The 14,666-nt window shown below is 43.6% G+C and overlaps 1 protein-coding gene across 2 annotated transcripts in view; it reads left to right on the forward strand.

The window, feature by feature from the left end:
• Positions 1–14,666, forward strand: part of pard3aa (par-3 family cell polarity regulator alpha, a) — a 284,249-nt gene that overhangs the window by 149,110 nt on the left and 120,473 nt on the right. For both annotated transcript variants that reach the window (XM_083668312.1, XM_083668313.1), the window contains exons 12-13: positions 8,925–9,113; positions 9,416–9,586. In XM_083668312.1, the coding sequence (XP_083524438.1) occupies positions 8,925–9,113; positions 9,416–9,586 (360 nt within the window). The remainder of the gene's footprint in view (positions 1–8,924; positions 9,114–9,415; positions 9,587–14,666) is intronic.

Below are 14,666 nucleotides of genomic sequence, written 5' to 3' on the forward strand. Positions count from 1 at the left end.
GTCTCTGCCCAACCCCTCGCCCCTCAGAGAAAAAAAACTGAGAAGAAGAGTCTTAAGTCTGAAGCTTGACTGAATTCTAAAAATGTCGAAGAGGCTGGATCAATGAGTATGCTACGCTGGGCCCTTGGTGGGTCTCTGTTCCAGGAATTGAGCTCAGGGGAGTGGATCAGTGATGGTGATGTGGATATTGATGACAGGTGATGGGAGCTCAGGGGGTTCATGCCCCCTGGTGGGCTGGAGGTTAACTTTCAGGCACACCGGCCCAACGGGCCTCATCAGTGGCCTGTGGGGGCGGATGTGAAGACAGACTCAGCTTGAACTATCCTGAGATATGTTGACAAAGGCTGCAGGCTCTGCATAGCTAGGGAATAGGGAGTTTGAACATGGCAGTCTTTTCATGTCTTGATGCCTGTTTTGAATTATGCTGTATTACTCTGTAAGATGGTGTGTGTTTTTTCCATTTTCTCCAGAAAATCTTTCCTTTATTTAGGATAGAAATATGAAGAGAGAAAATTATTATCGAGAAAGACAGACTGACTGAGAGGAAAGTTTGAAACATGATGGATGGAGGAAGATGAAGAGAGGAGAGGAGGGAGAAAGATTCAGAGAGAGAGACAGAGAGAGAGAGACAGAGAGAGAGAGAGAGAGACAGAGAGAGAGAGAGAGAAAATGGAAAAGTGACAGTGTGCGATGTGATAAGAATCTCCTGACAACCAACGAAAAGCAATCGCCATGGAAATAACAACAACGGGGAATCCTAGGAGACACAACCTGCACTTGATGAAACCTTACCTCTGCTCTCCGCCGCTGTACTCAGGGGCTAGTCCCTGGTCCCGCTCCTTTTGAATTATTCATATCCGCAGACGCAATTACACGCCACGCTAATACCAGGAGCGGCAGCAGGCTGGCGTCAGAACATTAAAACAGTGGAGCACACACACGCAATTCCAACATGTAAACACAGAGGCCAACCACAGAGGCCAACCACAGTCCCCGCGCATGCCATTGGCTGTTATTTATCGGCACATTTATCTCCCAGCGTGCACCACTGTGTGTGCTTACAGCCAAGAGCGACATGTCGTCCCCGCTTCCCCGCGGAACGGGGCCGTGAGTGAAGATTGCATTTCACCTTCCTTCCCTCTGATAAATAAGTCAATGTCACGCCTCAGTACCCAGCTTGGCCACAGAGAGAAATGAGTTACTACTGTGCATGCTTGAAAAGATGTAGCCCTGATGATGCAACCACAACTCCAAATGTCTCACCTGTTGAGATTGCTCAAAGCTGTTGCTCAACAGTGGTAGTGCTTGTTGCCCACTTTATTGCTATAAGTAAAGGATTGTGTCATTTGTGTTCTCCAGTGTCTCTCAGCATCCTGTTCATTCATTTCAGACCTTGTCCCCCACAGTGCAGCCCCACAGCCAGCGATGTGTGGTGTTATGATCTGTTTTATTTCCACCTCTCTCTAGAACACAGAGCCCCTACAGACACAGAGGCCCAGAGATTTGGTAAGAGAGCCCCAGACATTGTGACACCCCACCACGAGAAACCAGCCTGAACAGTACAGATTACTATGTAACCTCTCATGGCTTCCCGTTGAACACAAATTAGTGTCCAATCTTTAGATTTTCTTGAGAAATGTAATGTTTTTCAAGAAACCACTGTATTTTGTCTGACCAATTATTGTATACTAGCAACAAACATACTACCAACCACAAACCAGACAGGCTAGTTCAGGACGTCTGATACCCCCCAGACCAAAGACAAATCTCCTCACATCTACAGTAACATATAGATCCATCACTGAATCACACTTCTCAGGCAAAAACTAAATCCACCTTCAAGAAAACAATAAAATAATGTGAATCTAATGCGATCGATAATATGATTTAACGGATACTAATCCCACTGCATGTTTAATGTATTACTTGTTGCGTATGTTAATTGTCTAATGTCTCCATGTTTAATGTGTTAATGTAAATGTAATTGCTAGTTATGTGGTCTTAGTTCTGTGTTAGATCCTTCTATGGCATCAGATAATGGTGATCCTAATAAAAATTCAAATTCACTCCAGTACCCACGCTAGGGTTTAACTGGCTCATTAGAGCCCTAGATTCTGACAGTGGCATTACACCAGTGCTCATATTTATTACTAACACACAGCTCATTGACCTTTAATGCATGCTTACAGCCAGTTAGTATGGGACAATGGAGTGTGGAGAACAAATAGTCTCATGATGCTCCTACTGTAGCTCACACAAGTGCAATTAAACAGTACATTAAAACCTCTCTCTTTATGATCATATCACAGTTGTCACTGATCCATTAGGAGCTATATCTGCCAAGCATTGAGAGTGTTAATTGGCCAATTCATTCCAGCCTCTGATTAATGTGACATTAGAATTTATGGTTCTTACAGAAGGATACTGCAGACAAATGTGTGACAGAATCACTTACTATTACAGTAGACTAATGGCCTCTTGAAGCCAAGCTTCGCCATCCATCTCTCTGTATCAAAGTGGCCCCCACAATGTTCTCTTCCTGTCAACTGGTAGCCTACTTACTAACTTACTTATAGTGCGTAGCCTACTGCTGAACCATCACTGTTGCAATCAGAATCACTTTGAGATTCAGACTATTTATGTAAGTCTCTTCAAATGCTTATATAAATGAAGGTTGTTCCCTGAGATCACTGAGTTGTTCCCTGAGATCCAAACAAGCATACCATTGTTTTCCTTTCCAAACCACACCAATGAGCCTCTACATAGCATTCCTCCAAACACTCTCCCAATTATTCCCAGCAGATGATATCTCTTGTTTTTCTCAATCACTCCTCACTCTGTATAAAGTTGGCTTTTGTTGTGGTGCCAGAGCTATAGTGTGAGGGTAACCTCATGAAAAGACTGAATTAAAGTGAAGCAATAATAGATTTTTCCAGCTAAATTGATTTTCTCCGCTGCTAGAATCCCCACCTACAGTCGATAGAGAGAACATATATTTTTGTTGTCCTTATTTGGTTGATAGATGATGTGTTTCAGCTGAGCTCCTGTACTGTATGTTAGGTGTTTGTGCGGATGCTGTCAGCCAGTGTGTTGTGGTGTCCCTCCTAGGACCCCAGGGTTGGGTTATAGGGGGGATTGGGTTTAAGGCTGGAGTGTCATGTTCCACTGCACTGAGATGTGCAGTCTGGAAACTGTAAGCTTGTCTGTCCCCATAGCAACGTCCCATGAGGGAAGTGATCCAGGCTAACCTTGCTGATTGGCAGGTGTATATAATGGTTGTGTTTGGCAAATGGGTGTGGCTCCGTGGCTCAGTCCTCCGATATCTTGCTCTTATAGCCTTCCTTCACTACATCATCATCACCCACCATCATCTTCCACCTATCCCAAGGCACCTCTTAGCTCACGCTATCCTCTGCCTTCTCCCCCTCCCCTATCACAGGAGAGAGACAGTCACAGCGCTTTTGCAAGTGATTTTTAGTGCCAAAAGGTATTAGCTCATATTACCCTGGACGTTACTTTGTGATTGTGATAAACAATGTATTTAACAGGGAAGTGTGTTCAGCAGGCCAGAGAAGTGTCAGCTTCATTTTTAATATAATTAGATGTCTCCAAGAATTATGCTTTTACCTCACCGCGAGGATGAGGTAATGTGTTGCAACTTTTGCTAACAAAGTGCCAAAAACGCTGTTCTTTGTTTCTTTTCTCTAGATAGTTTATTTATACTGAGGGAGCATACCGAAACCGAAAGCCTTTCCTTGGTGCTAAAGATTGAGTCTTGTACTTTTCTCTACATGTGAGATGGTCATTCAAGGTGTTCACTTATGCATCTGCCTCCCTTTTTAACAGTGAATACAATAACACATTCACAGAGTTCCTGCATGAACTAACCTCTCTTAAAAAAGACCAGCTGCAAAAGTATAATTTTTCCTAATCATGTTGAGAATTGGTCTCATGTTACAAACATCCTAAAATAGACAGCCTCTGGCCTGAGTTCTGTGCATGACTTTGAACTTAAAAGGTAAAAGTCTAGTCAAGATACAGGAAAGGAAAAGCATTTGAAGGAAATGGTGCAGAACAGTGTTGGTTCTGGCAACCTACTATTTGGTCATAAGTGTAGCCATTACTCTCCATTGTTAGTCTATTGTCAGTAGTGTTGACCTTGTTCAGCCTAGTAGAGTGGTGCTCTCTCTCACAGTAACCATGGCGGTAAAGGAGGGACATGGGAGGGATTTTGATAATGCTTCCTCAACTGCCCCTCAATCCACACTGTTACTATGCCTGACCTGAGAGGTGGGGGCACCATGGATCCACTCTGGTGTTTTAGTGTGGCAGACTAAGCTTGTCTCCCCTGCTGAGAAAATGGGGTACTCTCTTTGAATGGCCCGGGAGATTTAAGTTCAATTCTCTGCTTGAGGCTGAACAGAATGGCTTCACCTTTATTTTTGGTGTCATTCTTTATACGCAAGTCCTTTTTCATGTTTGTTGTTTCCGTGTTGTATACTGGGCTTTTATGCCAGGTCTTGCAATCACCATGACGATTTGAGTGCAGTGCCACACACTCACGTAATTAAATCTAATGCGAGTGTAGCAGAAGACAATGCCACCCCGTTAACGACTTTCAAACCGTTTCGGAGGCGCCACCTGTTTTAATTTACTACTTTTCGGCAGCTGCTACCGTAATTATGCTTGCGGTGAATGCAGAGGGGTGCACAGTGGTGTTGTACACTGCTGATGAACAAGGTAGTTTAGACCACTTATAGTGACACACTTACTCTACCGAAGGGTATCCACAGCATGTCTCCCCACACAGACCCAGCAGAGGTGTGAAGTCGGACATACCAACCATTGTTTTACTCGGCTTTGGGTTGAGGCAGGCACACTGTGCTTTGTGAATGCACAGCTGTTTAATGTGGGCTTGATTATGAAGTAATCTTTAGGAAATAATGGGCCACAATGAGTGAATTACTGCAGAACCCATGAACTATCCAGTATCCGTCCTTTAATGAGTGAATGACGTTGTTGTTACAGTTGTGTGCAGTTGGTTGTATAACTACACAGACAGACACGTTGATTGAGCTTACACCACTTTAGCCTCCTGATCCCCTCTCAATTAAAACAGGCTTTATTCACTCAACAAGCTTTATGTTAAGCCTGTGGGATAATACTCATAGGTCAGGCAGGTTTACTGCCAAACCTGGCCAAGTCTGTCTTCCCCGGGTGGACTACCTCTGGGGCTCTAGCTGCCCAGGCTCTCATTACATTAGGTGACTAAGTCCATTCTACTAGGCACAGTGTTGGCAACAAATTCTGTAGGGATGAGTGTGTAGTAGTAGGCTAACACCCTGTAGGGATGAGTGTGTAGTAGTAGGCTAACACCCTGTAGGGATGAGTGTGTAGTAGTAGGCTAACACCCTGTAGGGTTGAGTGTGTAGTAGTAGGCTAACACCCTGTAGGGATGAGTGTGTAGTAGTAGGCTATAGCCCAGCCATCACAGTCTCTCTCTGGTCCTAATTGAACCTGAAAAGGCCTGATCCACAATAGCCGTCGATGTGTTTAATATTCTGCTTTTATCAGGAGTCAGGGGAAGAAACGGTGCAAAAAGAAATTTGTGTTACAATATTTATCATGCACGGGCCCCCTTTGCAATTACATCCTTGAATGATTTCTTTTAGGCTTTTAAATTCATTTTCAATGACCTTTATGTCACTAAATTCAGGCATGTGTGAGAAAATGTTCCCAATGCTGCTAATTGTTTCAGGCAGCGATGTGCAGAAAAGTGTGAGGTATGTGAAAGGGGGAAGGTGATTACAGTTATTTCCTTTTTCTCTTTATTCCCACTCTTTCTTTTATGGTCTCTCTCCTGCTCTCCTACATCACACAGACATGCATGCACGCACGCACACACACACACACCACACGCTCACACACACACGCTCACACACACACACCACACACACACACACCACACACTCACACACACAAACACTTTTACTCACCACATTAGCAGGTGACGAGCAGTGAGGTAGAAACACGAAGTCACACTTTGTATGCATGGCCCCGCTGGGCTGCTGTGGGTTTCCTCTCCACTCCCTCCTGTGTTCTCTCCCTTTGTCTCTCCTCAGACAATATAAACCAACCTCCCCGTCAGGACAATAGGCCTTAATTAATGTGTGCCACCCAGCCAGACTATTAATTAATAAAGGACTTGAGCACATAATGGCCCGTGACCTGGTGAATCCTATGGAGAGGGTGGCAGGTTGTTCTCCTATGCGATGGATTAGCTCCAGTGCAAGGCAGGTGCAGAGGGACATGACTATTACTGATGCATAGGAGAGGGTGCTGCTGGGTACAGACAATACAGGACCTGAACAGTGTGTCAGTCTGTCTGTTGTTGCCATACAATAGTAATTAGTGATGTTCTGTAGTTTTCACACATTACAGTGCTGATCAATGAGTCTCACCAACATAGGCCTACTGTAGCATGATGAGAACAGGTTTAATCCATCTTATGTTCCAGTTGTTAAATAATACAAATGATATTGTGTCTCACTCCTGATTCTTCAGTTCTCAGTTTTGATTGATTTTTGTTAGAGGAACCTTGTTGAGACCAGGCGTTGGTAGTTTAGAACGCTACAACGGGGTGGAAACACGTTTGAAATGAGTGACGCCTCGCGACATGTTAGACCAATCAAATACCTTGCTTGGGAGGAGCTCCAAAAAAAACATTTCGGTTTTTTTTTCCTTCAGGTTTTCTTCCTTTTTCTTCAACGTTGCAAGCTAGCATAGGCAACAACTCTCTGCAAAATATTCCTACCCTGTCAGAAAAAACCCCCCGCACATAGACAACAAGCAACCAGTCTACTGGCATGTGGGGGAAAGTTCTTGGAATCTAGTATCCAATGAAATTGCGAGCACATTCTCCCATCGCTCCATCTAGTTCAATCTAGTGCCTTAGCCAAGTTGATCTAGCTGGGCTAGTTTGACAGACTAGTTTGACAGACTCAGTTGGCCAGCAGCACTTGCTCCTGTGTCCTGGAAATGATGCCATTCTCTCTAATTCACTCCCTTAGCCTTCGCAAAACACACAACTTGAGAGTTTGATTATTTTATTGTCATTTTGCAGAGGACACAAAAAGTGGTTCTGGCCAATTATGACCAACTGAATTTGTGCATCCAATATATCACAGCTGTGCTAAAAGCTTCTCCAGACATAGTAACTCATATTTAGCATTTTTTAATAAAAAAGTCTTCATTAATAATAAAGATGTATCTCCCGGTGACACACATGGCAATTTATCTGAAAGTTATTTGGGGTGTTTTGGAAGCACTGTTTTCTTTTTCTTTTTTGTTTGTTACCATGGGCACATTGGCACTTGATTGCATTGAATGTGCTTGAACCAGACTATGAGATCACACAATAGTGGCACATTGTATTAGCACCTGAGGAACGTTAGTCAGTGACAAATAATGCATTTCTCTTGGTTGTGTGGTCCCTATATCTGTGCCCCCTTCCTGTCACCTGACTGTAGGATAGGCCTACTGTATGAATGGTTATTTCTCTGGTGTGAGCCTCCTTTGTATGTAAAGGTGGGAGATCTGTTGAAATGCAGTGTGATTAGAGAGATTCCAGTGTGTATTTACTGAGGGCCCAGTGATGGTGAAGGCCTGGTGGTGTAGAGAGAGAGGTATTGTGAGGAGCAGGGAGAACGGCTGGGGAATAGGGGCTCAGTCTGAGGTGCTGAAAAAAGGCTCCCCTGAACGCACCACTGCATCCTAATAACTCCTCAGCCCCTGAAAAACCTTCTCTCTCACTCAGCAGTTGTGAAGGGCAGACACCTGGCTGTGTGTGTGTGTGTGTGTGTGTGTGTGTGTGTGTGTGTGTGTGTGTGTGTGTGTGTGTGTGTGTGTGTGTGTGTGTGTGTGTGGTACTCTCATCATCAGTGTTATAGAGGTCTTCCAGTCGTTGATTGCTCCTGCTGACTGTATTAGTTCCCTTAATATGGCTGCCATGGCAATCTGTCACAACCTTGGCACACACAACCTGCCGCATCACATGATCATTGCTGGACATTCGTCCAAAATATCGACACTATTGCATTGGTTTGAATGTTGTTGTTATTGTATTTTTTTTCCTTCATCAAAAGAACAATGACAGTGGCTGCAGATTCATAAGTAAGCATTAGTGATTAGAATGCATGAGAGGTCCAGTGAAATCATTTTCTTATTCAGACCATGCTCTCCTGTCCCTCACAAAGAAGCATATTCTATCCTGCACACAGAAATAACATTACTGGCCTTTTGTATGTTGCTGGTGTTTTCTCCCACCTCTCTTCTTGTCTTTACTAATCTGAAAAGAAATAAAGCAAATAGCAAAGCCTTTGTGATGTCGACAGTATACCCATCCTTTTCTCAACCCAATAGATTGGAATTTTGACATCCGTTTGATGGAATGTGTTCCAGTCTCAGGGGATTTAATCAGGTTTCACACCCAAGTAATGTGTGCAACCTTGAGACAAACACTAATTTGAACCTCTTCTGTCTACAAATGGTCTCCAACAAAGAATCCACAGAAAACCAGGAGCCTTGACTGGTGGGGGTTCAAACATGTGTCACAAATCATCTTTCAAAGATGCATTGTTTAGACAACAAAGAGAAACACTGTTGTTTGAGCATAACATCGCTACCCGGTGTTTTCAAAGTTTATCCTGTCCCTGCTTCTCACACAGTCAGCTTACAGACTGTGAACATAAATTAGCAGCGGTCTGGCAGACAGTGAGGGAAAGTGACAATGACAGCACAGTGATATGTGACATGCTCAGCTCTCCTCTCTCTCTTCTGTTTTACTTGTCTTGTTCCATCCCTTTGTCCTCCTCTCTCTCATCTTGTTCTCTGTCTGTATATGCTGTATCCCTGTATCCTTTTAGAAGACAGAGGAGGATGACTTGGTGTTGACCCCAGACGGTACCAGGGAGTTCCTGACCTTTGAGATCCCTCTGAATGACTCAGGCTCTGCCGGTCTGGGGGTCAGTGTCAAGGGGAACCGATCTAAGGAGAACCATGCTGACCTGGGTATCTTCGTCAAGTCCATCATTAACGGAGGGGCGGCCTGCAAGGCAAGGAGCTCCTCACTGATTGGTTCATTATTCCTTCTGCCGTTGTTTTCTGTGGCTTCAAAAACAAACACAAATATAATTTATAATAGTTTTTTTTTTTTTTTTGGAGGGGGTGAAATTAAATGTTTACCTCTCTAGTTACGTATGATATCTATATGGTATAGCCGTTATAGGCCATGATTCCAAGAGACATCTTTTTGCTATAACTCTCAAATACCCAATACATGACTGTTATCTCCTTATGTATGGTAAAGATACCATTCATCATTGCAACGGTTCGTATCTCTCTGTGTTGCTCTCAGGATGGCCGACTGTGGGTCAACGACCAGCTGATTGCTGTCAACGGCGAGTCGTTGCTAGGGAATACCAACCAGGAGGCCATGGAAACGCTGCGCAAATCCATGTCCACAGAGGGCAACAAGCGAGGGACGATACAGCTCATTGTCGCCAGGAGGGTCAGCAAGTGCAATGAGGTAACAGAGGATTGGTGAATATGCTAATGTGCTAGAGACTAATTGGTGATATAATGAGATGGTTGGTTTAATTGGCTGGACTTCATTCTGTAGCTTGATTTAAGTATTCTGACTTGAGGCGTTGATCTCTTTCCCCACTTCAATCCTTGCCATCCTTGAGACCATGGCTGTAGTCAAGTGGGAGAGATGGAGAGAGGCAGAGGGATGGAGTACTCTGCTGCTTTGAATGATAAAAGAGAGCTTTATTACTTTTACCTTGCCATGGGCGTCAGTCTATCCTTTGCTGGTTTGGTTCTTTGAGATAGCTGGAAGGAGACCATTAGGAGCCTAGTACCACCTCAGAAATCTTCAAACCATCCCATTTGATATGTGATATTTCCATGCTTTTCCTGATCAGACATATGTGAGCTGACAGTGTGCTGAGCTGTGATATCATGAGAGCCACTTCAGTGTGTGATGATAGGCAGACAGAGACCACCACAATGAGCAGATAGGGAGGCTTGATTGAAAAGAGTGTGAAAGTGACTGGGTCCAGAGTTGTTATCTGGTAATAGCAGAGGTGAGAGGATCACAAGCATTTCAGCAGATGGAATGTCCTCTCCAGATATAGTGTGATACAGTAGCAGCTGTCTTTCTGAAATATCAAGTCCCATCACTCAACTCCAGGTCTATTGATGTTCCTCATTTAACCAATGGAGTTATTCTCAAATGCTAGTTGTATTCGGTTTATACCCAGTGTGTGTGTGTGTGTGTGTGTGTGTGTGTGTGTGGGTGTGTGTGTGTGTGTGTGTGTGTGTGTGTGTGTGTGTGTGTGTGTGTGTGTGTGTGTGTGTGTGTGTACTGTATGAACAAGTGTGTGCATGTGTGTGTGTGAGAGCATGTCATACTCACAGATTTGTGATAACATGGAAACACATAGGAATCCCCCCTAGCCCCCTGCAGCCACTGGTTTTGGATCAGATTTGATTAGTGGTGGTGTGGGGCTGATTGGTACCTCTGTCCTGTGGCGGTGTCAGTGTGGACCCCATGTTGGGACCCTGGAACCTGCTTTGCCCTTCACCCCCCTGCTCCTCTCTGTAAGATAGGACACCTGTCCCTCCTGGGAGTGCTCAGACCCAAGGTCACTCCTATCAGTCCACCCAGTCACTGTCATTCTCCCCTTTATCCCAGACACAGGGGTGCAGTAGCCCAGAGGGGTGGCAGACATCTTACACACAGAGAGAGAGAGAGAGAGAGAGAGAGAGAGAGAGAGAGGAGGAGGGGGGGTGCACCAATACCAATGAAAAAGGAGACCAAATAAAACAATAATACCCCCACCCCCCAAAAGAGGAATTTGCCTCACGGCGACTTCCATCCCGCTCTCGCCAGGCAGCCTGATATGTCATGAGCAGCCGGTTGCCACTGTCACAAAGCAAAGTGGGAGTGAGCACGGCAGGGCAACATTAAAATGAATAAGATCCATCATTGTCTGTGAGGAGAAAAGCCAAGCAGTGTGCACTAATGCATTTGAGAGGGGAGTTTAGTGGATGTATTGTATCCTGGCCACCCAGTTCCATAGAGAGACTTGTCGTGGATTCTGCATTGTGTTGGTATTCTGAGAATAGTGTCTTGGCCCTTGTCATTAGACAGACAGTACAAAGAAGCATTGTTTTGTATTTGGCCTTGGATGTACGCACGCACGCACGCACGCACGCACGCACGCACGCACGCACGCACGCACGCACGCACGCACGCACGCACGCACACACACACACACACACACACACACACACACACACACACACGTTATGTTCAAGGCCAACAGAACAATCCCCCACCTCAAAATCCCTACGTCCTACATGATGTGAGGTCATGGTACTGTAGCAATACATTCCCTCTGAATTATGAGTACAGAGGTTGAGTAGGTATTGTCAGCCCCCATGGATGCAATGTCTTAGTTAGAGTGGCTAGACTACAAACCCTTGGTTTAGGACAAGCTTATAATGAAGGGCTAGTCTATGTGGCCTTGGGCCTTGCAGACAAGGGTATAGTTGTAAGAGGGGATGCATACTGTACCTACATCCCTGAACTAGATGTTTTGAGACATTGTATGGATGGACAGTACATAACATCATGATATCAGAATGTTCTAGAATAATGATTTCTGCCATTTCTTGGTTTCCACTGAGGCACATGTCTGAGAAAGTATAGTTTTGACCCAGATAGTGCAGTCATATGATTGGTCACTGCAATTTATGTTTGAAGCATTATAATTTAATCAATGCTTCAGAGACTTTGTAATTTATCCAGCTATATGCATTCTATTAATATATTGTCACATGTGTTCAAGCAATTACATTCTTGCAAAGTCATTTCAATTCAATTAATTTTTATCAGTCCCCTAAAATGTACTCATATTTTTTCATATTTCTTTGGTACTTCATTTCACCCTTTCAAACAACTCTTTGTCATGTAACCAAATAAAAACAGACTTAATTGACTGAAGATGTTATCAATGTTTCACATCCACAGGGTTAGGGTAAAGGTTAGGGTTAGGGTTAGGGTAAAGGTTAGGGTTAGGGTTAGGGTTAGGGTAAAGGTTAGGGTTAGGGTAAAGGTTAGGGTTAGGGTTAGGGTAAAGGTTAGGGTGGTTCAATAATTGTGTGATACTGTCAACACTTGTTTGTCTGACATGGAAGAATGTGTTATCTTATAATTTATCTTGTTATTAGCAAACTATGACAACCGAACAATCAAATCTATCTTATTAAACAGTTCTTTATTAAAGGGTTGGTTGATGATTTTTCAGCCTATGATGTCAGATTGTTCTTTACCTTGAAAGAAGTCTATGGCCAGGAGAAACTGTTATCCGCTGACAAAAATACAATGGGAGTGATGGGGGCTCATTTGTGGCCAAATCACCTCAAAGTAACTTCAAATCATGTCAGAGAGGAGGTGATTGTGGCCACAAATGTTGACATGTATTGCATCACTCACATTGTATTTGTGTTAGTGCTGGCTAAAGTTAGATGAAGTTAGTAGTGGCTAAACAACTCTAAAACGTGGATTAAAGTTTCTCATTGCCCATAGACTACTTTCAAGGTAAGGAACCATCTGACTACAACTTAAAATTAAAAAAATCCTGAACCAACCCTTTAAGGAGGCTCAAAACGAAGGTATGCATTTAGCTTTGAATTGTAAATAAATACACAGTGCTGTGTTTGTTCCTTTTACTACGCTTATCAGCACTGGGGAGAAAACTAAAGTCAGCTTTTGTCAGCGTGTGACTCTGAGAACCGCACATGTTGTTGTTCCCCTCAAGTTAATACTTGTGTAAAAGTATGTACTGCATGTCAACTTGTGAGAGTAATTTTCCGCTGCCTCCAAGATAATTTGACGGGAAATCGCTGAAGTCTGGGACTGGCAGTGGCACAACAACAGGAGAGTGTGTATTTGTGTGTGTGTGTGTGTGTGTGTGTGTGTGTGTGTGTGTGTGTGTGTGTGTGTGTGTGTGTGTGTGTGTGTGTGTGTGTGTGTGGGTATGTGTGTGTGTGTGTGTGTGTGTGTGTGTGTGTGTGTGTGCATGTGCATGTGCAATTGTGTCAGTGTGTGTGTGCCTGTTTGGTGTGGTGTGTTTTAGAGACAGAGGGCTGAGGAGTCAGTTGAAAACTTTAAATGACAGTTGTTGTTGTTTTTTTTTAAATGGAGATCTGTTTCTTTCTCCCTATAAGGACTTGTTGTGCTTAAGCAAAGGCGCGCGCACACACAAACAGTTTTAATTCAGGTTTTGTTGTAATCTTTTGTCCATGATCTCATTTGGAAGGATCTTGTCCTGCTGCTTTTGGGTGAAGAATGGTCTAATTCTTAATAAAATATGTTTTCCCTCCCGAATTTATAAAATGACCCACTTATTTCAGAAATTAGTGCCAAACTTGTGTAGCTGCAATGAGTGTGTGTGTGTGTGTGTGTGTGTGTGTGTGTGTGTGTGTGTGCGTGTGTGCTTTGCTTCACCCAGCTACTTTCCAAGCCAGACTTTCTCCATGTCTGTTGAGGAAGACAGATTTTTTTTTTTTTATTACTTGCCCTTATTGTTAGTTTAACTTTTACATGATACTATTTATAATATGCAGTATTTCACATACAGTATGGTATGGATATGCTCATTTATATTCATGAGGTGGTGTGTGACATACAGCCTGAGGATGCTACTCTGATCACTGCTGTCCCTTGGTTCACTATCCCTCCCCAAGTGTTTGATTTAATTTATTGAAATAAAGATATTTCCAACATTTTACTTTCTTTCTGCGTGTCTCAGCAGAGTACAGTAAAACTCCCTCCAGGCATCAACCCAAGACTTTCATGTAAAATGTTTCCCCCTCTTGACCACTTTAAAGTGATGGTTCAGCCTAGTTTCATGTTTCGGTGAAATATCATCTTCCTCTGAGTGGTCCTCATAGGCCAGTAGTGAAAGATTGATTATCTGTTATCTACTTTGCTACCGCAGCACAGGCTAACAGTCATCAGCGCCGTCTTCAATAGACAGGATTCCAACGTCCATACGTTAGCATGGTTTAAATGAATTGTCAAAATGTCCTCAGAGAAACAAGGTTTCAAACAAGGTTTAGTAGTGGCTATAAACTCTACTAGACAAACATGTTCATGCTTTTATTGTAATCGCAAACACGTAGTTCTCTTTCAGTCGACTCGGTTCTATGCCTCACAATGGGATATGCACCCTTGCGTACCCTATTTTGCTGAAACCCTATTCAATTACGCCTCAAACAGGCCGGGAGCACTTTGCATGACTCACTCTCCATCAAATGTATTTAACTAAATGACCAATTATAAGGGAATGAGTTGAATTACACTAAAGCTAACCTCGCTGAGACCATATTCGTAGTTCGGAAACCCTGGGGAAATCCTTTTCAGAAAGTCGCTACAAAGGCAAGTGAGTGTATTGAGGAGTCTGTCCCTGACTGCTTTCTGATAGCAATCAGCCGTGCTGTAGTGAAACTTGATGTTGAGCTTTTTTGGGCCTCCTCCACCCTTAAAGAGGACCTGGCCTGATGGTCTTACCTCAGCGGGTCAATCCCCATCTGTG

The sequence above is a fragment of the Argentina silus genome (assembly GCF_951799395.1).
Source record: "Argentina silus genome assembly, chromosome: 1".
NCBI lineage: Eukaryota > Metazoa > Chordata > Actinopteri > Argentiniformes > Argentinidae > Argentina > Argentina silus.